The sequence below is a fragment of the Sphaeramia orbicularis genome, chromosome 5, assembly GCF_902148855.1.
Source record: "Sphaeramia orbicularis chromosome 5, fSphaOr1.1, whole genome shotgun sequence".
Lineage (NCBI taxonomy): Eukaryota > Metazoa > Chordata > Actinopteri > Kurtiformes > Apogonidae > Sphaeramia > Sphaeramia orbicularis.
The window spans coordinates 23,594,670-23,622,605 of NC_043961.1; the positions used below are offsets into that span (position 1 = coordinate 23,594,670).

General features: G+C 38.2%; 3 protein-coding genes and 4 non-coding genes across 7 annotated transcripts in view; all 7 read right to left on the minus strand.

Moving 5' to 3' along the window:
- eogt (EGF domain-specific O-linked N-acetylglucosamine (GlcNAc) transferase) overlaps positions 1 to 10,999 on the minus strand; it is a 24,577-nt gene extending 13,578 nt beyond the window's left edge. Inside the window, exons 1-6 of the mRNA XM_030134043.1 lie at positions 10,909 to 10,999; positions 9,369 to 9,613; positions 7,978 to 8,078; positions 7,622 to 7,730; positions 7,347 to 7,441; positions 6,854 to 6,958 (exon numbers count right to left, since the gene is read on the minus strand). Of these exons, the coding sequence (XP_029989903.1) occupies positions 6,854 to 6,958; positions 7,347 to 7,441; positions 7,622 to 7,730; positions 7,978 to 8,078; positions 9,369 to 9,572 (614 nt within the window). The 5' untranslated portion in view covers positions 9,573 to 9,613; positions 10,909 to 10,999. The remainder of the gene's footprint in view (positions 1 to 6,853; positions 6,959 to 7,346; positions 7,442 to 7,621; positions 7,731 to 7,977; positions 8,079 to 9,368; positions 9,614 to 10,908) is intronic.
- Positions 1,100 to 1,172, minus strand: trnar-acg (transfer RNA arginine (anticodon ACG)). The gene has a single exon. It is a non-coding gene; the product is annotated as a tRNA-Arg (tRNA).
- trnar-acg (transfer RNA arginine (anticodon ACG)) lies at positions 1,382 to 1,454 on the minus strand. Its single transcript has one exon. It is a non-coding gene; the product is annotated as a tRNA-Arg (tRNA).
- Positions 3,732 to 3,804, minus strand: trnar-acg (transfer RNA arginine (anticodon ACG)). Its single transcript has one exon. It is a non-coding gene; the product is annotated as a tRNA-Arg (tRNA).
- trnae-cuc (transfer RNA glutamic acid (anticodon CUC)) lies at positions 4,400 to 4,471 on the minus strand. The gene has a single exon. It is a non-coding gene; the product is annotated as a tRNA-Glu (tRNA).
- uba3 (ubiquitin-like modifier activating enzyme 3) lies at positions 9,798 to 27,612 on the minus strand. Its single transcript, XM_030134333.1, has 9 exons — positions 27,551 to 27,612; positions 27,306 to 27,362; positions 27,121 to 27,202; positions 26,929 to 27,029; positions 26,760 to 26,823; positions 26,596 to 26,650; positions 25,986 to 26,481; positions 22,574 to 22,577; positions 9,798 to 9,810 (listed from the first exon to the last, which is right to left on the minus strand). Exons 1-7 carry the CDS (start codon positions 27,610 to 27,612, stop codon positions 26,393 to 26,395), a joined length of 510 nt encoding a protein of 169 aa, XP_029990193.1. The 3' UTR covers positions 9,798 to 9,810; positions 22,574 to 22,577; positions 25,986 to 26,392.
- Positions 13,925 to 24,509, minus strand: tmf1 (TATA element modulatory factor 1). The gene is given in 18 exon segments (XM_030134041.1): positions 13,925 to 14,701; positions 14,822 to 14,947; positions 15,070 to 15,228; positions 15,356 to 15,475; positions 16,633 to 16,725; positions 16,813 to 16,882; positions 17,990 to 18,182; positions 18,283 to 18,439; positions 18,570 to 18,662; positions 18,885 to 19,041; positions 19,864 to 20,030; positions 20,308 to 20,450; positions 20,768 to 20,873; positions 21,014 to 21,140; positions 21,606 to 21,709; positions 22,392 to 23,296; positions 23,299 to 23,790; positions 23,892 to 24,509. Coding segments are annotated over 18 exon segments (3,489 nt in total). The 5' UTR covers positions 24,028 to 24,509; the 3' UTR covers positions 13,925 to 14,560.
- Positions 27,613 to 27,936: the final 324 nt, after the last annotated feature.

A 27,936-nucleotide genomic window follows, 5' to 3' on the forward strand; every position in this document is an offset into this window, starting at 1 on the left:
CAAAACTTGAACAGATTTGATTAAAGCTGCAGGAGCTGAAGCCTCGGGAAAAAAAAGCACCAGTCTGAAAATATACACCTATGGTTTGAACATATCAAACTCTTATGGTTTGAAGTGTTCTGTTGGATTTAGTTGGTTTGATAAATCATGTAGTTTGTGATCTGTCAAGCACAGTTAAGTATGTGATACCCGATAGTGCTGCCACTAATGACTAATTTTCTAAAGATTAATCTTTCAACTAATTTTTCGATTAGTTGACTAATCTAAATGACTGATTAAAAAAAACAAAATTCAAGTGTTTGTTATATTGTTGTGTCCATTTTATTTTGAATACAAGTCAAGGGCCAAAACATAAAATCTCTCTCTCTCTCTCTCTCTCTCTCTCTCTCTCTCTCTCTCTCTCCCTCTCTCCCTCTCTCTCTCTGAGGTACTGTAGGCGCCAATGCCGGTATGATTCCAAGGTGTCGCAGCCAAAAATAAATAGACGGTCAAACGTAAAATGACTCGTTGATTAAAAAAAATTGCCATCAACTAAATTTCATGGATGATTACGTCAACTAAGTCGAGTAATCCCCGGTCTTTCACTCATCATATAATCTGTTGAAATCAGCCTGAAATTATCTTTGTTTATTGTATGACGTATTCATACATTTCAAAGTCATTCATTCAAAGCCTGAAATTATTCAAGGTCCTGCCATATGGATTGTTGCCGAGATGTTTGTTGTTGTTGCACTTAACATTTTTATTTACTTTAAATGTTACATATGATGCATTTAATTTCAGAATTTCTACAAAAATCTATATCTGTAAATAAGAGAGACAAATAACCAAGCCAGCCAGAAGGAACCTAGAATCTTCTGATCTTCTGAGTTTATATTATTAGTTAGGTTAGTTATTAGTTATTAGGAGGTATAAATGTACTGAAAAATAAAAAGTCAGGATTTCTAAATAGCCCACCACAGACTCACCAATGAATACTTCAAGGCACTATAATTTTAAGAATCTATTTTGTGTTTTTAAAGAAAATGTTACATCCTTTACAATTAACTTCAGGATTTCAACAAAACTTAATTGTCCATAAATGTAAAAAAGAGGCAACCGAGCCAGCCAGGAGTCGAACCTAGAATCTTCTGATCCGTAGTCAGACGCGTTATCCATTGCGCCACTGGCCCAGCAGACTAATGAGTGCTCACCACAGTAGAGATAGAACTAAAACCTAAACATTCCCACATGGGAGCTATAGGTCTGTCAACATGCTTAGTATACCAAAAATAGGCAAAAATTTCACATGAAAGGGGTAGGCAAAAATGTTACCTCATTTGCCTTTAATTTCAGGATTTCAAAAAAACTAAACTGTCTATAAATGTAAAAAGGAGACAACTGAGCCAGCCAGGAGTCGAACCTAGAATCTTCTGATCCGTAGTCAGACGCGTTATCCATTGCGCCACTGGCCCAGCGGGACACCACATGATCACCACAGCAGTGATACAACTAAACCCAAAACACTATCCAACATGGGAGTTATACGTCTGTCAGCATACTTGATAGTTCAAAAATAGGCAAGGGCATGTACCTTTATATTTAGTCTGACGACTTGGACCAAAAGGGGAGGGAAGGTGTATATCTTCAAATTCATTGTTTGAAGAAGAAAACTTGATAACATAATACAGATGTGTGTAAACAAGGACCTTTATACTTTATTTGATGAGTGATACAGTCTGCAGACACATAGCATCGATATGTTGGTGGTTTTGGTAATCCTACGTGTGTTCTGATATGTGACTTTCTCCCCGCTGTGGAGAGTTCAGGGTATCAACTTTACATGTAACTCGAACAAAGCAATAAAACGGTTGTATGTTGGCTCCTCATCTGCACTGAGAACAAGGGAGTGGAAGCAATGGTAGAGAGAGCAATTGACTGAATGGGAAGAGCAGCAAAATGAGAAAAAAGATGGGAAATAATGAAAAAAAAAAAGTTATTTCTTAATATTGTCACTATGATTATATTCTAAAAAAAAAACACACCCACAACTTTCCAAGACTCTACAGGAATATTCTGGAAGAAATATACAGCCGAAGCACAAGATTCTAATTTCTGCTGCGAGCAGTCAACAGGTCCTTTAGAGGTGGCAGACTGCATGTCTATGTCTATGTGTACACTGTTATTAGTTAGGTTAGTTATGAGTTATCATTAGGAGGTATAAATTTAATGAAAAAAAAAAAAAAAAAAAAATACAGCCAGGATTTCTAAACTTCCTACCACAGACTGACCATGGGTCACTAATGATTATCAGAATCAGAATACAAGGGACTATCATTTTAAGAATCTATGTAGTGTTTTTAAAGAAAATGTTATCTCCTTTGCAATTAACTTCAGGATTTCGACAAAACTAAATAGTCTATAAATGTAAAAAAACAAAGCACCCGAGCCAGCCAGGAATCAAGCTTAGACTCTTCTAATCTATAGTCAGACGCATTATCCATTGCGCCACTGGCCCAGGAGAATTTCCCACACTTGCCACAGCAGTGATACAACTAAAACCTGAACATTCCCACATGTGAGCTATCGGTCTGTCAGCACGCTTAGTACACCAAAAATAGGCAAAAAAGTTCACATGAAAGAGGTAGGTGAAAATGTTGCCTCCTTTGCCTTTAACTTCAGGATTTCAACAAAACTAAACTGTCTATAAATGTAAAAAAGGAGACAACCAAGCCAGCCAGGAGTCAAACCTAGAATCTTCTGATCCATAGTCAGACGCGTTATCTATTGTGCCACTGGCCCAGCAGGCCACCACATGATTGCCACAGCAGTGATACAACTAAACCCAAAACACTATACCACACGGGAGTTATGGGTCTGTCAGCATACTTGATACATCAAAAATAGGCAATGGCATTTATCTTTATATTTAGTCTGATGATTTGGACCAAGGAGAGGGAAGGTGTATATTTTCAAACTCACTGTTTGAAGAATATCAACTTTACATGTACCTCCTAGAATACTGACTTTGCCTGACCAAGAACTGAAACCCTGCTGCAGTGGTAAGACTACCAAATCCTAACCACCAGACCACCAGGGAGCTGCAGCGATCCACTGATCCTTGGTAAGACTGAAAATACGCACAAAGCAATAAAACTGTTGTAAGTTGGCTCCTCATCTGCACTGAGAACAAGGGAGTGGAAGCAATGGTCGCGAGAGCAATTGACTGAATGGGAAGAGCAGTGAAGTGAGAAAAAAGATGGGAAATAATGAAATAAAATGATACTTTTTAATATTGTCACTATGATTATATTCTAAAAAAAACACACCCACAACTTTCCAAGACTCTACAGGAATATTCTGGAAGAAATATACAGCCAAAGCACAAGATTCTAATTTCTGCTGCGAGCTGTCAACAGGTCCATTAGAAGTGGCAGACTGAATGTCTATGTCTATGTGTACACTGTTATTAGCTAGGTTAGTTATGAGTTACTATAAGGGGGTAGAAATGTAATGGAAAAAAAAAAAAAATACAGCCAGGATTTCTAAACATCCTATCACAGACTGACCATGGGTCACTAATGATTATCAGAATCAGAATACTTTATCCCAGGGGGAAATTATTGATTACTTCAAGGGACTTTCATTTTAAGAATCTATGTAGTGTTTTCAAAGAAAATGTTATCTCCTTTGCAATAAACTTCAGGATTTCAACAAAACTAAACTGTCTATAAATGTAAAAAGGAAGTAACCGAGCCAGCCAGGAGTCGAACCTAGAATCTTCTGATCCGTAGTCAGACGCGTTATCCATTGCGCCACTGGCCCAGTGGAATTTCACACACTCGCCACAGCAGTGATACAACTGAAACGTAAACATTCCCCCACGGGAGCTATAGGTCTGTCAGCATGCTTAGTACACCAAAACAGGCAAAAAAGTTCACGTGAAAGGGGTTGGTGAAAATTGATAATCGGTGCTTCTCTACAGCTGTGTGAAACAGCCCAAGGTCATCTATCTTGATATTTAGTCATATGATGTGGATTGAGAGGAGAGGGAAGGTGTTTTCAAACTCTGGTATTTTTTCTAATACACTTCAGCTCCTGCTGCTCTAATCAATAAATATGATCAAGGTTTTTGAGATATTACTTTTCTTAAAAAATTTTAATTCCCAGAGCTTCACAACACTTTAATCTTAGCTTTAAACTACTAGGGAAACCACGTTTTGCAGTTACCAGTAGTTTATAAAACTTCCTGTCAGTGCCAAATTAGAAATAGTTGCATATTTTAATTGGTACAATGTAAATAGAATTAGATAATAGACCGAGAGCACAGATACAGAGAAGACAACTGTAAATTGTATTGTTTATTGTTAAGATGCTTAACTATCAGTACCATCATAGTGTTGGAAGACATAATTACAACTTCCCTGACCGGGAATCGAACCCGGGCCGCGGCGGTGAGAGCGCCGAATCCTAACCACTAGACCACCAGGGAGATGTGCCAGCAAGGCTTTGCTTTGTAAGATCCAGAATATGCGTAATGCAAACTACCACATTGAGAGCAATTCATTTGTGAACAAAATTGCTTCTCAGGTTTCACAGAAATGGTGAGTGTGGCCTGCCGATATAAATGGAAAATACTTGCTGGAGCCTGACAGTGTTCCTTGCCTAGTCAATTAGTTCAAACAGACTATGAATATCTCCAGTTTGGTCCTTTACCATGTTTAGCCATTCATCCATGAATAAGAGTTGGTAGTTTCACTGAAGTTGTACTGTAGTACTACTGTGAAAATCTGGTAATGTTTCTATTATCATCGTCACATTTAATGAGTCATCGAGCAAATTGCAGTAGTCTATAACACCAAACTATTCATGAATCAGTAAATAGACGCAGGCTGAAGGCAGTGGGGTATTTACTTCACTGCGTGGCTGAAGCATGGAGTGCAGTTCTTTTTGACCTTTCAGTACATAAATACTCAACCACACGAAACATGATACAGACTGTAGTCAAGTAGTAGTAGTAGTAGTAGTAGTAGTAGTAGTCCCCTTAAACACCCAGAGAGCTGAACAGGGCCTTTAGCCACCACAGCCAAAATCTATAAATTTCATATATTTGGCACCATTTACAAGTTAATCCAGGGAGGCTTTTAGGAATTTCATGTAGAGTCAATATTCTGAACTCTCAACAATGGGGGCAACTCACATATCAGAACACATTTAGAACTACTAAAACCACCTACATATCAACACTATGTACCTGCAGAATGTATCACTCACTGAATATATTATAAAGTTCCTTGTTTACACAAATCTGTAATACGGTGTCATCAAGTTCAACTTCAACGCCAAACAAAAACTCACAACCTGTTATTTTATATAACTGCTTTTTCATCTTCACATGTTAGCTTACCTGTTTTCAGACAGAAAAAAGCAAGTTTTCTGTCTGTAAAACAGCTATCAACAATGCAACAATGTGTAGTGAAAAGAACAACAGTTCATCTAGCTTTAAGCACTTTGCTACCTTCTTTGACTCTGGGCGGGTCTCACCCCATCTCATCCCTTTATGATGCCTTGGTCAAAGGAACTGTTACAAAACCAGTAGAGTGACCCACTAATCACTCTAATGGTCACATAAATCCCCCAGCCTGTCAGTGTAAATGTATTCAGTGCACATTTCTACAATCCGGTACATTGGCATCTTTGGTATAACTTCAGAACTATTTATTCTAAATACTTTAACTCTTTCAGTGCCATGGGCCGATTAAATCGGCTTTACGAGTACAACCTTTAAAGTGCCACGGGCCGATCAGATCAGCTTTGGAGAACACGCCACATTTGTGTACAAACAAACCATCTACCCCCATTTCTTTCTCACATTTCGATGACGTTCTTTCTGTCTCCCCCTTTTGAGACCAATCAGACGGGAATTTGAGGTCACGCTCCTTTCTGGTGGGTGGGGGTCCCAGTTGGCCCTCTCCCACTAGTTGGGATGCAGGGCTGTGTTGCTGGTGCCTGGTCACCGGGGTCGGCGGCTGCCTCCTGGTGCGGATGGCTCCCTGAGACAGCGCCTCCTAAATTGATGTTTTACTTTTACTTGTACATTTTTGTTCTGGTCTACCCGTGCTCAGTCAGTCTTCTTAAGTATGTGTGAGCTTGTGGGTTTGCATGTATATGTGTGTGTGTGTGTGTGTGTGTGTGTGTGCGGGTGAGTGGGTGGGTGTGGGTGGGGGGCGGTACTGATTTTTAAACTGATATGTAAAGCACTTTGTGCTAAAGTTTTTAATGTATGAAAAGTGCTATATAAATAAAGATTATTATTATTACTATTATTATTATTATTATTATGAATTATGCAAATTACGATCAATAATGAATCGGCTGCGTCCGGTGCATTTTGAATCTAATTAGCAATCGGTCGGATGTTACCGAGCGGTTTCCTGCAGGATTCTTCAAATATTATAAAAACGACGCGAAATACTGAAAAACGGCCAAAATCTGTGGCACTTTTAAGGCTTATTAGCCCCTTAACTGTCTGGCACCGAAAGAGTTAATGATAATTTTAGGTCATTTTTCAAAATTTGAAAGTAGAATTACTGCATATAGCATCTTAAAACATGAAAGTTAATATTATGTCTTCAACACTTCTAAATAAACATGCAATCCATCCATCCAAATTTGGAATACATGTCCTCTGAAACTGCACATAACTCCCTGGTGGTCTAGTGCTTAGGATTTGGTGCTCTCAATATCACTGTCCAGGTCTGATTTCACATCAAGGGGCTATCCTTTGTCCTTATCATGTGTTTAATAGTCATCAATCCCACTTTTCTTCTCAATTCCAAAGACCTCAAAGCTCAGTAAGTGTGTGATGCCTCACCATGATTGCAAGGGGCTCTTGTGCTCTCCCTCTGCAGCAAGTGCTCGCCTGTTCAGTTTGCAACGGCCACCGATCTCACCCCTCTGAATGAAGTCCTCCTTGTATCTGCAGCATAAAAAATGTTTCATTCATTCATTCATTATCTGAGCCCACTTTATCCTTATTAGGGTCACGGGGGTCGCTGGAGTCTATCCCAGCTACTCATGGGCGAAGGCGGGGTTCACCCTGGACACGTCACCAGTTCATCAAAGCGTTGACATAGAGACAAACAATCACTCTCACCTATGGGCAATTTAGATTAACCGATTAACCTATCAGTGCATGTCTTTGGGTGGTGGGAGGAAGCCAGAGTACCTGGAGAGAACCCATGCAGACACAGAAGAACATGCAAACTCAAAAAAAAAAAAAAAAAAAGTTTTAGTTTTTCAAAAAACACAGGTCATTGTATTACTTTTTACAAGAAGAGACCACAGCAAAATTCAAATATACTGACCTCTCATGACTTCTCCTAGGTTTACGTAAGTCCAGATAAAGATTAGTTGCTTTACAGAATCGTGTGTAGCTGCTGCATTTCAATGAGGAATCCCCCTAAGAATATAACAACATTGGAAATACTTGGTATTGACATTTGCACCTAAATACACTTCTAAATACAAGTGCTTTTGGTTTATGAATAATGTACAGGCTCATCGTTTTGGAATCCTTTTGTTAAACGCTAAATACATTTAGTTTGTGACCTGTGGGAACAAGGGAAATGAGCACCCTTACTGGCTTGTTCGCCTTGCAGAGTATTTTGAGCTCAGAGAGTCGCTCCTTCACATAGCCAAAATCAGCCTGCTTCCAGAAAACTTCCTGGGCTGCCTCCAGGGAACGTGCCCTGACAGATCAAAGGTTTAAACACATTAGAAAATTTCGTACTGTTTGTGCATTATAGGATGATGACTAAAAATACACATTTCCTTATGAAAAATGATGAAAAGTGTGGCTCAGTAAATCTTATCTAAAATTACAGAGCAGAGGACACATGGCCATTAGAGGATTTTGGAAAGTAATCTGGGTTTCTCCACACAGAACTGCAAACAGAAAATATGAATTGTGTTCCACTGTGAAATGAGGAACAGTACCATCCAGAATCAGCTTTGGTACAAACAGGATAGCTAAAGCGCTTCTTTGGGTCACAGTTCTTCTCATAACCCCAACAGGCAGATGCATCCTGCAGTGCGTCCTGTTGTGAAAACAAGTTGCATGTAAATGTAAGAGTAAAACAAAGGGAAGTCAATTTTCAATGTACAATGATTATCTTGCTTTAAACTAGAGAAGAAAACAGTGACATGTGATCCATAGTTGCATAGTCTCCATAAAATAATATAATTTACATATTTAGCATATTATAAAACTACTACAATCTGACTCAAAGAGACAATGCATTTACACCTGATTAAAGCTACAGCTGCAGCTAATGATAACGTTCACTGATGATTCATCTGTTGGTATTTTTTTTGCAATTACCATATTAATTGTTTGGGCTATAAACCTTAAAAGAAAGTGCTTTCAAAAGCCCGAGATGTCTTCTTCAAATATCTATTTATAAAATACACTGAAAAATAAAGGAAAATAACAAGAAAATAACAAGCTGGTCTTACAAGTAGAGAATTTCCACTTTTTATTCTTTACACAATGATTCAAAATAATACACATTTAATAAAATGTTTTGTTTTTTTTTTACTTAATGCTCAAACATTACATCATGTCATGCTAATATGTATATACAGGGTGGGGAAGCAAAATTTACAATGAACATTTAGTTGTTTTTCTCAGCAGGCACTACATCAATTGTTTTGAAACCAAACATATATTGATGTCATAATCATACCTAACACTATTATCCATACCTTTTCAGAAACTTTTGCCCATATGAGTAATCAGGAAAGCAAACGTCAGAGTGTGTGATTTGCTGAATGCACTCGTCACACCAAAGGAGATTTCAAAAATAGTTGGAGTGTCCATAAAGACTGTTTATAATGTAAAGAAGAGAATGACTATGAGCAAAACTATTATGAGAAAGTCTGGAAGATACTATTAAAGAAGAATGGGAGAAGTTGTCACCGGAATATTTGAGGAACACTTGCGCAAGTTTCAGGAAGCGTGTGAAGGCAGTTATTGAGAAAGAAGGAGGACACATAGAATAAAAACATTTTCTATTATGTAAATTTTCTTGTGGCAAACAAATTCTCATGACTTTCAATAAACTAATTGGTCATTCACTGTCTTTCAATCCCTGCCTCAAAATCTTGTAAAATTTGCTTCCCCACCCTGTATAATAATACTACAACCAGTAAATAAATCATTGCAGCTTTAAACAAAATGTTTGAATTATTGATTAAATTAATCTTAAAGCGCAAGTTTAACAAACCTTGAGAGATTAAACAAGTTAAGAAGAAACTGAGAGGAAACACACAGAAAGACTCAACAATCAAAACTATTTCAACACTGAAAGGCTGAGTACATATCTTACTTTAAAAGGGCAAAGTGGGTCCAGGCGGCATAGCTTGGCAGCCCTCTTATTGTTGTTGAGGAAGTAGGGTACGTGCTCTGCCGGCAGGGAAATCCTGCTGTAGTTGAACTGCACTGTTGCTGGTCTATGGTTGTTGTTCTCAGCCTCCTTGGATATGACCACATTGAAAGAAAAAACTATACCCAGTGCTACCAAGAGCAGCATAGTCAGAAATACGTAGACATGTGAGATTTCTTCACAGAAATCTGAAAAAAAAGTCAAAAGAGTGAGAGAGACAGAGACACACAGATTCAGACTTGCACTGTAATCTTGGATAAAAGTTTAACACCACACTTTACAAGCAAGTAGGCACAAGACAGTGTGTGGGAACTGGCTTCAGGCAGATCTAAGCTCACCATAAGGAAAAGTCCTACTGCAGGAAGTATTTGTGACGCTTTTCCGACTGTTGTTTGAGCAATCAATAACAGAGAGTAAAGTGGCAAATACAGATGTGGTATGTGCAGCACCAGGTGGCTGATCCGGTATTTATTTACACATCAGTGAAACATGCCACTTCATTAAGTCCCAGTTACATGTTTACACAGTCTGAAAGGAAGGCATTCTCCACTCACAAAATGAATTCATAATAACACCTACAATAGCACTTGATGTATAACATGGAATTCACCTATTTTCATATAAGTGACTGTGAATTCAATCCAATATACTTTTTCTGTCTTGGGCCAAGTTCACATTTACAAATTTTCACACAAAAAAAACGGAAAAACCTGAACAAATATGAACAACCTGGAATGTCTGAAGAAAAATATGTGCAATTTTAAAAAATATTATGCCTGTTACTAAATGTTTTGTGGCTTTGTAGATCCACTGTGGTCTGTAAGATGTAATGTAGATGTGTAAAATAATGAGCTGAGGCATAATATTGTTAAAATTGCATTTTTTAAAAAAAAGAAATTTCAGGTTGTTCAGGCTATTCACAGTTTTTAAAGGATAGTGTGTAGATGTAAACACTTTCATAATGTAATTTGACTTTTCCCACTCTAAAACGTAGACAAAAGCTTGAAGTTGACAATATTTCTGAGTTATTATGTGTTATTATTTTACTGGTCTGGCCCACTTGAGCTCATATTACTAGGCTGAATGTGTCCCCTGAACTACACTCCTGTTCTGAAAGTTCATTAGTTCAGCCTTAACGTTACAGCGCGAAAACACTGGCTGAGTCCATAAGGCTGTGAGATAAATGTTTAAGCTAACTAAACAGGTCCGTCAGGTTAGAACGTCTTTCTTACGTAGTTCTTCTTCCGTGGGAGAACTTCAAACAAAATTGAAGTTTGAATATTACGGTTTTTCAACGCCAAGTGTTAACTAGCTAACGTTATTCTTAACAATGCCTTAACGGTATTACAACATACACAGACTTAATATGAAAAGGAATATTTTCTATTTCCGGTTTGCAGAAACACACAGGAACTACGAAGCCGACAGAACTTAACCTACGGCTAAATACAGATGATATGACTTTAAGCAGGAGGTGTTTTACCTGAATGCACAGCCTGCTCTTCTCCAGACTGACGCGGAGATGTAGCCGGTGGTCGCCATCACACCGGAAACCATACACCGGCGACATGACGTACTGCTTAACGGACACCAGATGGCGCTGTGGCTCCTAGTTTTACAAAGACTATTTATTAATTTATTTAGTTAAGGATATTTATTTATAATCAGTAGTAGTAGTAGTAGTGGTATATTGTCATTGTTATTATTATATTACAATTATAATTATTATCAGTAGTAGTAATAAGAATAATATCTATCTGTACTGTATGAATTACTGCAATTCTACTTTTTATGTAATCAATCAATCAATCAAACTTTATTTAGTTTTTATTTCAGACACAGACATAATACAAAACATATGGAAGAAAAAAATATAATAATAATAATAATAATAATAATAATAATAATAATAATAATAATAATAATAATACACAAATTTTGAAAAAAATCAAATAATAGAAAAAAAAAAGAACAACTGTTGTGCCTGAAAGGGAGTAGGAAGAAGCCACTGCTTATCCAGTTCTACCCCCTGATTCCAGTCCTCAGACTGTTAGTGCTTAATCACTTGATATACAACATAAGATTGTGATTATCCATAAACACACACCTACCAACCTGTACCCCCATACAGTCACATACACAAATACATACACACATACAGTCACATACACATATACATACACACATACAGTCACATACATATATACATACACACATACAGTCACATACACATCTACATACACACATAGTCACATACACATACAGTCACATACACATATACATACAGTCACATACACATCTACATACACACATACAGTCACATACACATATACATATATACATACACACATACAGTCACATACATATATACATACACACATACAGTCACATACACATATACATATATACATACACACATACAGTCACATACATATATACATACACACATACAGTCACATACACGTCTACATACACACATACAGTCACATACACGTCTACATACACACATACAGTCACATACACTTCTACATACACACATACACATATACATATACATACACACATACAGTCACATACACATACACACATACAGTCACATACACATCTACATACACACATACAGTCACATACACATACACACATACAGTCACATACACAAATACATACACACATACAGTCACATACACATATACATACACACCAGTTTATGTCTACCGCTGTACATCAACATACATCTGCACCCCCATGTTTATATACACACACCATACCATATAATAACCTGACAATCCAAATAATGATCATACCCTTCCTTGAGCCAGATTTTGTGATAATATTTCTTTGTACATTTTTTTGAATTTCTGAATATTTGGACACTGCTTGAGGTCTACCCCCAACCCATTCCAAAGCTTGACCCCATAAACTGATACACACAAACTTTTCCTGGTGGTCCTGACTGCTGAGACTTTGAAATTCCCACATCCCCTCAGGTTATAGCCCCCCTCTCTATGGGCAAATAGTTTTTGTATGTTGGCTGGTAGTTGATTTTTATTGGCTTTATATGGAAGTTGAGCTGTGTAAAAATTTACCAAATCATAGAGTTTTAATAGTTTTGACTGCAAGAATAATAAATGAGTATGATCCAAATAGCCGACTTTATGTAAGACTCTGACTGCACGTTTTTGTAATATGAAGAGAGGGTGTAAAGTAGTTTTATAGTTATTGCCCCATAATTCTATGCAGTAGGTTAGGTATAGCAGGACCAGACAACAATACAATATATAGAGTGCCTTATAATCCAGGACGTGTTTAGCTTTGTTAATAATAGAAATGCCTTTGGATATTGCATAGCACTTTTTATACATGTTACATGTAGCACAAAGTACTTTACACCAAACCCACCACTGTCCCGCAGTTGCAAATAGACATAAAAATAAAAGCAATAGAGTAAAGCAATGTTAAAAAGTAAGAGTTTAATTAAAAGCTTAATTAAATAGATAGGTTTTAAGTTTACTTTTAGAAATGTGAACACTTGCAGTGGACTTCAGGCCCTCAGGCAGGCTGTTTTATAGTCTGGGGCCATTAAAGCTGAATGAGGCCTCACCATGAGTTTTTGTGTGGACTCTAGGAACAGTTAAAAGATTACTACCTGAGGGTCCGAGGGGGCTCATACGTTAAAAGCAAATCAGATAAGATCACGGCTAAGACCATTAAAAGTTTTATAAAATGATAAAAGCATTTTAAAATCGATCCTGAAGCTCACAGGGAGCTAGTGCAGAGACCTGAGCACTGGTGTGATATGCTCTGTAAATATATTCATAGCCTGCAGCTTATTACTATTGTTAGTTTGTTTTTTGCATTATGTTTATGCAAGCACATTTTCTTGCACTTTATCCTGTCACTGCCTTAATCATTGAACCCTTAAACCTATGAAACATAGACAAACCTTTTGGGCTTGAAACAAATCAATTATTTCCTTTGACTGTATAGATAATTCCTTTCTGAGTTAAGTACAATTATTTATATAGTAGGTTTCTCATTTTTTGCCACAACAAAATATGGTATATGAGTCACACTTTCTTATGAATAGTTTGTCTTAACTTTTTAAAACCTGACATGTCATCGCTGACACACCCTGCACAAATGCAGTTTGTATGGCTGTAACTCTTTCACTGTTCCTGCAATTAGAAAAATTCCAACGGTTTCTGAAACCTGAGACATTGCGCTTTATAGGCTTTATTGGGTCATTACAGAAATTTCACTCACACCTGTACTAGAGGCTGGAGAACAAGCCATTTTAGCAGTATTATAACATGGAGTAAATTGTAAATAACTGCTAGATTTTGAAAGATCTGGAGAAAAAAAAAGTGCTCTGGAAAAATGGACAAACTCACTCAAAGCATATTTTCTACCTATTTTTAGTCAGAATAAGAAAAAAAATCCAGGCGGACCATTTTAGGCTTAGGGTTTAAAGGGTTAAGGAAGAAAACTGTATCAGTGAATGACCGTATTCACCACCCAAATAAATGTTTATTCATTTACACATTTGTACAATATTTAAATCCAGTTTCAGGATTTCAATCACAATCTACCATTGGGTCTACACCACATTATGTGATCTTTAAGGAGTTATGAAGAAAACGAAATATGTCTCTGTACAATATTTTTAATATCTTTCTTAAACACTTTGCTGTTATGATTTTACATTAAGAAATAAACAAGGGTGAATATGTATAGTGCAAAAACCTTCACCACGTCCTACAGTTTAAACTTTCTATACAATACTATCTCAAAGGTTGAAATCATGAGAAATTATTCCTAAAGCAGCGTTGTTGCTATTTTTGTTTTTTTTTACATCCCATAGATTTCAAATTGACAATAGATTCACAAGCCGTGGATTTCCTTCATATGGATTCATTGTATATGTTATGCACAATCCCTATATTCCAACTTAAATAGAGTATATGAGAATTAAATAAAATAAAATCACAAATAAAGATAGAGGAACTTATTTCTGTTACAGTGATTAAACTTAAATCCTTTGTCCTATCATGTTCAGTGAATGCATCTGCGGCTTGGATGGTTGATTGGTTTGTTTGCAAGTGTTCCAACTGTAACATGGTGCAAGAAAAAACAATTTATTTCTGGTTTTGTAGAAGTTCATCAATCTGGGTTTTGTACATGTTCTTCACATCCTCAAGGTCCAGCCTTAGCTCCTCTGCCTCTTCTGCTTTTTCTCCATACATCTGCAGGATGGTATTGTGCCTCTGTTCCAGGTCCTGAAATTAACATCCACATAAATTAGGTGTTCAGGCCAGTATTACATTTATACAACTGCATAAGAGCTACTTAAAACTAACAAAGCTGTTCAATAATCCTAGCTACAGAATTCACTTCACCTTGAGCTGAACTTTCAGCTTAGGGATCTCCTTGACTTTTTCCTCCATCTCATCGTTTTGATTAGTGAGTCGGACCAGCTCTTCAGCCATCACTGAACGACTTCTCTCAAGACCAGAGATCTCAAGCTAAGACAAGAGGGTAGTAAAAATGACTGCTTTTAATAAATGACTGCATTGTTTTGGTCTTAAAGTGTCTCAGTAATGTTGTCAGTAACAAGCTGGACGGCATTTTTTCCCCGAAACATTACCTGCAGTTGTGCTATCTCCCCTTCTCTGAGCTTAAGCTGGGACTGGAGGTTCTCTATGATGCTGGAGCCTCCAGAGAGCCTGGCAGCCTCATACAAGTTGGTCCCACTCATTGACATAGACATCTGCATAGTACTCAGTGAATGGTCTAAAGCATCATCCTGCAGGCAAAGACAATGCAATCCTAAATATACACACACTCTTACTCACAATCATTACTTGGCATGTATAGTTGATCAATCATTTGTACTAGTGATATGAAGAAAAAAGTATTAATGGGCTGCGAACCTGGGAAAGAACTGAAATGTGCAAACCAGCATTGTCCACGCCGCTGATGGAGCTGGACCGGGACAAAGAGGGTGTTGAGGAGGCTGGGGGCTCTACTGAGTAGGTCAAAACCTTCCGCTCCTGGAAGAAATAAATGCCACACTCAAAAACCCTGTGAGGACAATAGACTTAATACATAGATAGACACCACAACACCTTTTCCTTCTCCGGGGTATAAATGAAACCAAAATGCTGCAGACATGAGATGCCATGCCAGTTGTGAAACACAATTCAGAGGCAGGGTCTGTGCAATAGAGATGAATTTGCTTCCAACAGTGTATCTGATGGATTTTGGACCATGACTGTTCATTATGGCTGTGAGAAGTTTTTATAGCATCAAACAACTCACTGAAAACAAACTGAGCAGAAACAATACAATATGGACACAAATCAGCTTGATGAAATCTACCTAAAAGTACCTACAAGGATTTATGACCTATAATGCAGCCAGGCTCTACAGGAAGATCAATATGTTCTGGCTAGTTTTTTAAGGGATTGTCACTATGTCCACAGAGGCTGAAAACAGCTTCACGATAAACATGTAAAGGGGAATTTTATTCAATTAAATTTGAAATTACAGTACATAATAATATATCATCGCTGTCAGGTGGAAACCTCTTAAGTCTAAAACGGTTATTTTTCAGGAAACTGATTCCAAAAACACAGGATAAGATGTTGATACCCTTTGTGCGAGCACATACAAGAGTTCATTGATGAAAGTCAGAGAATTGAAACCATGAACAGGAGGCTTGCATACAGCCCAGGCTCAACACAGGGAACAGGACGCCCCCCTAGGGCAAGCAGCGGGGGCCGCATCATCACTAGTGTTCCTCCGGATCATAGGGTGTTTCGGCCATTCACACTATACACCCTCACCAGAGGCGGCCAGCTACAGGGTGATCAGCCCCCAGCTTGCGTCCCACGCCTACGCCCAGCAGGGCGCCCCAACCCCTGTGCCAAGCCCAAGCTAACCACACCCCAATCCAGGTAACTGGAAAAACAATGTATATTCTAAATAAATGAATGAAGTTAAGAGATGTAGTCACAAGCCATTTTCAACACTTATCTTTAGTTAAATATTTCTAAAACCGTCAGGCCAATGTGAAGACTGACCAATAGAATCATTTTACGACAAAAAAAGGACCAAAAATGGACTTACAAGGTTTCCACCCGACAGTGACGATATAATACATAATAATATATAACAGTGTTCTCAGTTCTGTACAATTCAACCAAACCTTTTCCTTGAGTGCCTCTTGTGCTAAGTAGCATTTCTTCTTTTCTTGTTCCACCTTCATCTTCTCCATCTCTAGCTGATTGGTAAGCAGCAGCTGATGAGAGAAGCAGAGAGGAGGAGGTGTAGAGGGGGTTTGATACTGGCTAACAATTACAATAAGAAGGAAAAAGCATTGCAGTACCTTTTCTTTCTTGGACTCTTCTTGCATTCGACTGTGCTCTACTCGCAGATTTTCCAACTCAACATGTTCCCTACATTGAGATGAAAAGAAGTCATTATAAAAAATTAAGCATATTACTGAAAACCCTGGATAGACCAGCTAATAATTCAAGGTTAATAGTGTGAAATATGAATCCTCCATAAGCTTTTTTCAATCACCCTGAAACCTTATAAAGTATCAGATTTAAACATCCTATTTTTTTTATATTTTATTTTGCAGTTTTCAATTATATATATATAGATATAACAGTATCTCGTAAACTCAGAAAAACAGCAATTTTTTTTTTTCAGAAAACAGTGTCTCATAAACTCAGAAAAACAGAGCAAATTTATTTTTTTTTCAGAAAACAGTATCTCGTCAACTCAAAAACAAGCAAAAATTTTTTTTTTCAGAAAACAGTATCTCGTAAATTCAGAAAAACAAGAACCGAATCAAATATTTTTCAGAAAACAGTATCTCATTAATTCATAAAAACAGTGCCAATTTTTTTAAACTTATTTTTTCTCGTAATTACGAGGTAATTATCTTGTTAATTCAGGAAAACAGAGCCGAATTTATTTTTTTGTGAATGCAATACACTTCCGTAGTATTGCAAGGGGGAGGTGTGATTACATTTCTCTAAACACTTAACACCAGTTTGATCCCCAAAAAGTATGCAGATAATATAAAAACAGTGCTGTGGTTTAATGAAGGCTTGATTGAAGTTTGTTTTTTTAAGGGTAGTTCCTCCTTTTCCTCAGCTCTTACCAACACTACTGCAGGGCAATTCTAAGTCAGGGGGAAAACATTTTATTTATTAACCCCTTTTGGATCTGCTGTCCAAGATATTAATTGCAGTCAGTATTTTGATACATTACACAATGCATTAGCATTTGATAGTTAAATCTCATTTGAAACCACTTAACTCAACCAAGCACATACAAACACACATCACATCCATGTTTGTCTAATCCTCACATTCCGCTGGCTTTAACACATACATTCATTCATTTTCCGAACCCGCTTTATCCTCACTAGCGTCATGGGGTTAACACATACATTTCAGTGTAAACAGAAATGATATGCCATGACGACTGGCTGATGTGTATACACCAATCCAATTTGATTATGTGACATGGTTAAAGTTTAAACATGTTACCTGCTGCTGTCGTCTTCTAGTTTTTCCCTCTTGTTCTTCTCAGTATCCAGCTGTGCCAGGACTCTGGCCTTTTCCTGGCGGAGCAAAGAATTCTGGGATTCAAGAGAGGCTAGCTGGGACTTGATGGACAACAGTTCTTCTGTTGCAGAACGCTCTTTTTCCACAGCAACAGCCAACTGTGCCTGAGCATCCACTGTTGAAAAAACAGGGGAAAATCAATATAGTCTCCATTCTGTGCTTATTCCTCAGAATACTGCATAATATATAAACACAGTTGCATTCCCAAGTCTCACCTAGCCTATCAGAAATGTTCTTCTCCAGTTTTTCCCAAGATGCTGTCTGTCCACCTAATGAGGCCTGTAAGTTCTCAATTTGGCGAAGTAAAGGCCGTGTTGCTGAAGTGACACTCTGACTGAGCTCTTGGTTCCTGGTCTCTGCCTCCTGCAGCCTCTGTGAAGGATTGCATCAAAAGACGTGTGCATGAATAATCCTGCAATCCTGTCCAAACTATGTTTTATGTCTGCTCTCAATGTCAGTAGTGCGAGATGACATATTTTATCAAGCATTATTGTCATATTACCTGCTGCAGCTCACTGATCTCTTCTCTCAAATAATCCTCCTTTCTTGCCTGCTGTTGCTCAGCTCTTTGCAGAGCCAGCCTCAAATCAGCCACCTATACACAGCATTACAAAGAGTTGGTGGAGCAAGGCAAATTTTGCAAATTCATTTGCAAATAGGCCTGCACAAAGGCCTTGTGTACACTGCTGTGTATTACCAGATGCATTGTGTGCTGGAATGAGCACTAAGCTCAGAAAATATTATGACCCTCAAACACTTTACAAACATGTATAATAAACTGTTCCATGATGCGTGTCTAGAGCTGAAGCCCTGTTACCTGGTTAGCCAGAGCCTCCTGCTGCATCCTGGCCTCCTCCTGGGCTTTTTCAAGAGCCAGACTCAGCTGCTCTTTGGCCTGTGTTTCTCGGCTCAAAGCTGCTTCCTCAGCCTCACTGGCTCTGCTGGCATTGGCCTTATGAAGTTCTGCCAGTTCCCTGAAAACAGAGACATCACCATTATGACCCGGTTGCAATAGAGACACTGAATGAGATGTTCTGGGCCTCTGTTTTGGTTTTCTGTGTTGTTTGTTTAAGGGACAGTATTTGAAATAAAATAGAGACAGAGGGAATTAAGCTCAGATTTTTTTTAAGTCAAAGTTTTTTATCCATCTTGGGGAAGCAGTATATGAATTGTAATATTTTTACTGTGTATAATCCCAGGTTGTACAACAGCTGAACTAAATATGCAGCCAAAGCAAACAAGATTTTTTAGTCATCAAAAAGTGGAATGCTTTCTACCTCATATGCCAAGTCACTCATCCTACTGCAATCCAACTGAGCACGAGTTTAACCCTGAAAGTCCTAGAACTATTTTTATTGTGACTACCAAATGATTTTTTTCTATGCATTTAACCTTTCTTATGTGAATAAAAACAACTTTCTACACCCACTCCTGTTTGTCAAACAACATGGGTTCTACTAGTGTGTCAATGTTTCAGAAAAAAACTAAGTACAGATTCCTAGAAACAGTCTAAGATAATAATATTACAAAATAGTAAAAGCGAAGTGTCATGTGAAACTGCCATGAATTCCAAAACTGTTGATGGATATACTGCAGGTTAGGGTAAAAACAAATAACTGCTTGACATAATCGCCATTGTTTCAATACATGTCCAAACCCACACAATACATGAGTCACATTCAAAACAGTCAATGTCAGAGCATTGAAATAATGTTGAATAGCAGCCATGCACAGTTAATGAATAATAAAAGCTCTGGCTTCATTGCTGTATAACTACAAGGTGTGCCAATGTTTACTTGTAAGAATTGTCTAGAGCAGCTTGGAGGCTTCTGTTTTTTTCCTGTAGCTCCTCAGAGTCTGTCTGCAGCCTGCTTAGCTCCTTCTCCTGCCGCTCCACCACAGCATTTAGCTTCTTGATGTTCTCCCGGTGCTGTTTCTCCACCTCCTCCTTCCCATCTAGAACCTAAATGCAAAGGAAAGAGAAGCCATAGATATTGCAAATAAAGAAAATGATGAATAAGACTCAAAGTAGATGAAGAAACTGAAAGGCACAAATATAGAATAAATCCAAGCCCAAATGTACCATCAAAACAAAAAGATGCGTGGTGTGAATTTTTCACATTGTTCGATGTATTAAATTGATCTCTATAACAGGTGACATAAAGAACATGAATGTATAAAATGTTGCACTTTCTACACAGATCCATTAATAAACTTGTAACATTCAACCAAATCCTGACCTGCTGCAGGTGTCTGAGCTCTTCCTCCTGCTCCTTCATTTTCTTCTGTTGCTTGGTGATCCTTGTGTCACTCTCCTTCTCTTTAACACGAAGTTTCTTGATGATGTTGCTGTGCTGCAGCTGCTGCTTGGACAACTTTTCACCTAAAAGTGATAGAAATAAGAGATAGTCTACTCTTGCAACCTGCATGAATAATTTTACCATTTACCAAAGCAGCTACATCCTGGTAATTTTGAAAAGTTGTTGCCGCAGCATGTACACTACTATCTGTAAACATTTAATAACACTTAACTCAGGTGTTGTTCAAAAATACTGACTAAATTGGTTAAGAAAGACATGAGTAACTTCAGTGACATTAAGTTTTCACTTTTAGCTGAATGTGTGGAGTGTGTTTAGGATGGGACAGTATGGGACTGGTTGGGGCTCAATAATGGCAATTTGCTCTTCATGTAAGTCTCACCCTCTTCCAGCAGCCCTCGGATCTGCTCCTCTTTCTCTTTAATGATCTCCATTGTATCACTGGCATTTAGTCTGGTAGAGAGCTCCTCTCTCAAACCCTTTATTTCCTGCAGCATAAAATGTAACATTAAATCTTAGGACATTTCATCTTGGATATCAGCAGCCAACATGAAAAATAATTAATAAAAATGTCAGCCATGGCTGATAGCAGGAAATGAAGAACACCTCAGATCAATAAGAAAGTTACCTTCTTGGCTATGTCTCTCTCTTTGCAGGCAAGCTGAGCTTTCCTCTCTGCATCTGCTATGCGCTGGGTGAACTCATCCTTGAGGGACTGAACTGTGGAGCTCTCCTCCTTCAGGCTTATCACTTCACTGCCACATGAACAGAGTTATTAATGTGATATCTCATTGTCAAAATCTAGACTGCCTAAAACAACTTTTAAAATCTGCACATCCAGATTCAACACTCACGGTGAATTAACAAAAAATTCACTTCAGGTTTTCAGCCTCATTTCTACTGTATATTGCTTTAACAGTTTAATGAAATAATCCCATTTTCTCTTGTGAAATAACATCCTTGTTCTGAGGAAATTAACCTGAAAAATTAACCTTAAGTGCAGGACTAAAGCTGCAATGTACCTCATGTGCAGATGTACCACATTTGGTACATCTACACATGGCTCAAAAACTGTTTTCATGCAGTTAATATGCTGTCATTTTGACATTATAGTACTGTAGAACAGTGACCTCTTTATTGGTGCATGCATAGTTAAAACAGCTCTTATCAATGTTATTGACATTGCTGTCGTGACCCAGGTGCAGGTGCCATATACTCACTCTTTGAGATTGTCACACTCCTCCTCCAGCCTGGCCTTGTCTTTGCTGACTGCCAACAGCTGAGACTCCCTCTTCTCAAGGCGACCTGACAGCTCATCAATAACCTACAATATGCCCACAACAGTTTTTAGTATTTACAATCCAGGCTGCACTGGAATGTCTAAAAATATCATACTTATTTAAAGGGAAAGCAGTGATTAGTACAAAAATGAGTTTTCTTCTACAGCTGCTTGCTTAGTAGAGTACATATATTTTGAAAACTTGTAATGGTAATACACTAAGGACAGGATTAACTGCACTGTCTTGTTGAATATTTTAAAGTGCTTTTAACAAATATAAAAAATCTGGCACAAAAATTATGTAGAGTTGAAATCTTTATCCAAAGTGTTTTAACTATTCAGAAATATTGCTTCCTTTCGTAGTTATATATCTACATCACACTTTTACAACATATCTATAGTACTGGGCATAACAACCAAAAATTTATAGAATCTTTCTGAAAATTCTGGAATTTTTATGGTACTTCACATTGTTTTCTGCATGAACAGCAGCCATTCATATACATCGGTGCTTTATTTGACTGTTAGGAGCGCATATAGTATTCTCGTTTTTCATGGATATTGAAGGATTACTAAAGGGTTTGGTTTACTTTAACCTTCCTTCCCTTCCAAATATTTATCATACTAAGTGTTGTGTTATAAAGTATAACTGTTAGTAACAAGGACAAGCATATTATCGGTCCCCTTACAATATATTCTAATAATGAACATAATAAACAAATGGCACCTTCTGAAGCTCCAGAATCTCAAATGTGGAAGCACTTTTCATCTCTTCTGTGATTGGTGGAGTGATCTGTTCTTCAGCTTTGGAGGTGGAATCCGTCAGCGTGACGTTCACTTCACATTCTTGTTCCTGTTCTGTCAACTCTTCAGGTTGTTCACTGTTCACAGGGGTTGCACTCCGTCCACTCTCCTCCATTTCATCCACAGACTGCTCCCTTGCAGTTTCAGTGAAGCCCTCTTCGTCATCCTCTTCATCCTCTTCCTCCTGTTCTGCCTTCTCAACTACTCCATCTTCCTGCTTCTGACATACAGCTGATGACACAACAGTTAAAGGGGCAGCACCTGCAGTGACAGACGCCAGTGTCCGACTCCCAGGGATCTCATCATCTGAGTTAACCTCACTGACACTTCGGCTATCTAGTGACTGCACACTGAATGAATCAATGCGCTCAAACGCATCTGAGGAAGAGCCACAGCTCTCTGTAAGCTTGGGATAGTCCTCCAGACGGGGGAAATCTCCACAAGCAGAGGCAGTGAGAAGCTGAAAAGAGCCCTGCATTAGATGAAGTCCAGCCTTTCCCTCCCCTGTTTCTTGTCTAGAGCTGGCTGAGCTTTCACTCAACACACTCTCATGGTCCAGTACTTCAATGTCACTGGTGGTAGATGTACCTGAGGAGAAAGCACTCACTGGAGGAGAGGGGGTGTCATTTTGACGATCCTCTGTCTTCGAGTCTTTAGGTTCCAGGAGTACTTCCTTTGAGGATGGGGAAGGCGAAGGATCAGAAGGGGTAGAGCTCTTAGGTTCAGAAGTGACAGCAGGGGCTTCAGATGAATCCACTACATCCTTCTCAACCTGGCATTTTAAAGGAGTCTGTGGCTGTTCTGTTTTTGCATCTACACAAACTGAGGGCTTATCGTCTGGTTTAGACTGCTTGATTTGGTCATTTTGTTTTCAGAGTTAGAAGGAAGATCGCTGTCTGAAGATATTGGCTGCAGGAGGATAGTGTCTGGGTAAGGAGATGTCACTGAGGATTTGGGCTCAATTGGCTGGCTCTCTGCAACCTTCTGACTCTCATAATTTTCATCAGTAGATTCTGATTGTTGAGTGTCTGTTTCTTTTTGGATCACAGCCTCTTTGCTTTCCTTTTCCTTCTCCTGAAGCCGCCTTTGGGATTTAGTGGGGGGTACGGACACGACCTGGGTTGTTGTGATACTTTGTACATCCCCAGGTGACAAGAAGGCACTGAAAAAGTTTTCGGATTCATCCACAACTGTACGGGTGACAGGGGTAGTAATGGCCTCTGATGAGGGGGGAGGAGTGATGGTCTTCTCTTCAGGGGGTGCTTCCCACTGACTCATTCCCCAACCTCCACTCAATGACAGCTTTCCAGGTAATGTAACATCTATTAGAAAAGAAAGAATATTTAATCTACACGTACCAGTAGCCCCAATGTAAATGAGGCAACATTAGTGAAAAGTTACCATCATATGGATCATTACTCACCGTCGTAGGGCATTACAGTTGAATCACCCCATTGGCCCTCTTCTTTAATGTCCAGGACTCGGTCTATTGACTTCTGAGCAGTTGTTAAAGCTTGTTTAGCAAAACTAGAAATATGGGAAGCGTTGAACCAACTCATTCTGACTATTAAGCTAGGTAGCAAAGCAAAGTTCAGAAATGTTACACGGATCCAAGAGTGATTTTCCCGTCACCAAACGTAACAATCAATGTTTCGTTACTGTCTCTGCATTTTTCGTTACCAATGCTAACATAGAACGGATAACATTTCAGACTGTGATCTTTCCAGAAGAGCTTTGCTGGCGTCTAGCTGTCATCTAGCTAGTTAGCTCAGCTGTAGCTAACGCATTACGATGGTATACAGGAAAATCATCAATCCCAGATACAGTTACAGCTCGCAAACTGGCCAGCTGATGTCCAAAATGTACAAACGAGTGGCGTAAAAACATGAGTATGCATAACACCGCGTCTGCAACTTCAATAACATCATCAAAGTAGAGGTATTTCCATGGTGAACCGGAGCTTTTTTCGGCGTCTCTGCTCGGCCGTCATCGTTTGTTTTGGTCGCTCTCAACTTCTAGCTCTGTTAGCATTAGCCTGTTCGCTACTTCCTGTCCACGTACCACCGTTACGTCATGATCTGGTCCGACCGGGCCTGAAACGCCCAAAGAGATTTGCATAATATCCAAAGGTTTTTGACACTTATTATACTTCTTTTTAACATAATGATTACCTCCGCCAAGGAGGTTATGTTTTTGCCAGGGTTTGTCTGTCTGTCTGTTTGTCTGTCCGTTAGTGTGCAACATAACTCAAAAAGTTATGGACAGATTTGGATGACATTTTCAGGGTTTGTTGGAAATGGGATAAGGAAGAAATGATTAAATTTTGGTGGTGATCGGGGGTGGGGGGGCCCACGGGGGGGCCCATTTCCAACAAACCCTGAAAATTTCATCAAAATCTGTCCATAACTTTTTGAGTTATGTTGCACACTAACGGACAGACAGACAAACAAACAAACAAACCCTGGCAAAAACATAACCTCCTTGGCGTGGGGGGGCCACGGGGGGGCACTGATCAGCCTTGGCGGAGGTCTGCGCTCTCCGAGTGCTTCTAGTTACAAATATTTCCCACCTTTTTGTGCAATAATTACCCCAATAATTTCAGACAAACCAAATATTTCCTTTTTTCAAAGACAGTGGCTCTGTTTGGTAACACAAAATACGCTTTAATACCTGATCAATTTTATTTATTTTTCACCGAATTCTTAGATATTGTTATTTAATATTATATATTATTAAATATTTGCACCCAACGTACCCTGCCTTTTTTTTTTTTTTTTTCCAGAATCATATATTTACAATTCCGTTATTTATAGTCAAATTTCTCTTGACTATATTTTTTCTATTTTTATTTTATTTATTTTATTTTTATTATTTTGTATTAATTGTTTTTCGAGTGTTGTTATTAGTGAGGTGATTGTTTTTTCTTGTCCATAACATTTCATTCCGTTGTTGATTGTGTGTTCCTGTAAATGACATAAAATTAATCAGAATTCTATTGATCAACAAAAAGTTGGGTTTTGGGCAATACATTTTTTTTCTGTAACTCCTAGAATAGATTAATGTCTATATGTCTCCTTGTATACTTTTTCTTCATATGTATTTATTTTTTTCTGCCTCTATCTCTTACAGTATTGTTATACAATCGTAACTTTCTGCTTTGTATAAATATACTAACAGTTAAGGCTTTCTGTCCAACAGCGTTCAACACAGTAGTGTTGCGCCTTCAAGTATTTAAGTGTAATCATGGAGCTGCAACACTTCCTTCATGATGGCACTGTGCAGCATATTTAGAATTACTGTATATATGCTTATTTACAGATTCTAATATATGTTTACTTCAGATGATTATATATTTCAAGAAAGGCTGTAAAAGCAATGCCAGTTTTATACAATATATCCTCTCAATATTCAACAATAATAGCATGTTTGGTGATGTTTTCATTCCCTACATACATGCTGGTACAGACAACAAAGAGTCTTTTGTCTAAAAAACAAACAAACATTTATTTCTTTTTACACATTTTACACAGACACATAACAATGTCTGTTGATTATCCTACCACACCGGCAGGAGCTGCAACTAAAAGAAACTGTATTGTAAAAAATAAGTATTCAATATTATCTACACCCTTAGAAGTACAAGAATAGTCTTTTATGAGGCAGAAACTCTCAACTTTGCAAAACCAAAATGTGACAGGATGTAAACAAAGTATGATTTGGCTTTTCAGTGCATACTGTTAATTTTAGTCCATAACAATAATGAAATAACAATCAAGTGAAATGTTTAACACAGCAACCAAATGCACAGTGAACTGGTCAAGTTTCGAGACCATTTACAGTAGATGTTGGGGAACAAGTCATGGCTGGCCATGAAACAAGAGTGACATCAGATGGTTGGTGTGAGTTGGTGTGCCTGGGTTTTTCCTATGAGGTAAAGCAGAGTTGGAACAACATTGTCTGGGGTGTAGTGACATCAACCACAACAAGCTTTTGTCTGTTTGTCAGCCCCAGGTCTTAACAGAAAACAAAACAAAGGAAAAGTCACATTGTACATTGAACATTAATGTGTTTGCACAGTCATAGTGTGTCTATTAGAAAAAGTCAAAAGAAATGATGAAACCCCTTACCCTTCAGGGTTTTGTACAAATTTGGGTGTTTCCTCTGTTTAACTGAAGTACCAGACTACACAACAAAATACAATTAGGTATTTCCTTATTTCATTACATCCTCTCAACTCACAAACATTATGAGAAGAATTCTATGAAAACACAATCACACAATAGTTAATTACCTGTAAGTATAAAATTTTGTTCCTTCCATCCACCATTGCTGTTACAACAGGTGATTTCATTTGTCTGGAAAAAGAAAAAGAATGTTTGTTTAATAAAACACAAGTTATGACCAAAAGTAGAACCTTAATTAGTTATTTAACAAATGTATTTCCTACTGAGAGAGCTTACAGGGAGGCACTCTCTGCTAGGTAGTTTAACACTTCATGGAGCTTGGAAGATGGAGAAAAGTGTAGTTCCACAGGTACCTGGCTGCAGGCTGAACAGTTTTCCTGCAATGAACATCAACATGTTTATACGCATGAAACTTCACTGCATCACTGTAACAGATAGGAACATTACAGATACAATTCAGGGATCCACCTTTTGTTCAGCCTGGAAAGCATAGGTGTACACACTATCAACAACTTTGAAGATCATGTAGTTATTGAGAGATAAGGAGGTACTGCAGGTGAAAAAGCTGATTTCACAAGAAGCTGTGTAAGCCATGCGTGGTCTGTGCAAATATTAATTTTGTACGGACTGCCAAGTTGATCCTGGAAACTCACCTTGATGCTATTTTGAAAACTTCAGTGGCGCAAGCAGCAATATAGAAAAAAAAAAAACTTCATATCCGGGTGAAAAGAGCTACTAACCAGCTATGACAGCACATTTGTAGATGGTATAACTGGGATGATCCGTTTCACAACACCTGCAGAATTTAACAGGAAATTGAAAATGTGTGAAATCAAAGCAAAAGATTCATCTGTTGATCAGACAGAATTTTAATGAGCCATATTTTGTAATATTTTACCCCTTTCTTGCAAAGAAAAATAGCTCTTTGCAGATATAGACTATATGCCACAGTCCCAGCATATTCTGGATAGTAAGTGGCTCTCTCTGTTTTGAGTACGTTGGCTCTTTTCCCAACAGAGCAGCAAGAAAACTGGCAGAGTTCTGGCAGTATACTCACCCTGTGTTAGTCTGTATGTGACTCCTGTTATGTTGAACTCAGCTGCCGTCTCCAGACATTTCTGCTACACCCACTGAATGTGCTCTGGGTCATCCCCATCTAAGGCCACTCCATCAAATCTACATATAAACACAACACACAGCACAATGTATGTTTCACAGGTTAAACAACTCAGAGGTAGATGGTAAGGTTTGTTGAGCCTCAAGTCATATTTGTTAGTCATACCA

Bases quoted from the DNA above. Each gene is read 5' to 3' on its own strand.
- uba3 (XM_030134333.1), bottom strand. From the start codon at position 27,612: ATGCTGGGACTGTGGCATATAGTCTATATCTGCAAAGAGCTATTTTTC. The intron at 27,203-27,305 runs GTGAGTTTCCAG...TTTCACCTGCAG, and splicing joins GTTTTCAAAATAGCATCAAG to TACCTCCTTATCTCTCAATA. The intron at 27,030-27,120 runs GTGGATCCCTGA...TGTTCATTGCAG, and splicing joins CTTTCCAGGCTGAACAAAAG to GAAAACTGTTCAGCCTGCAG.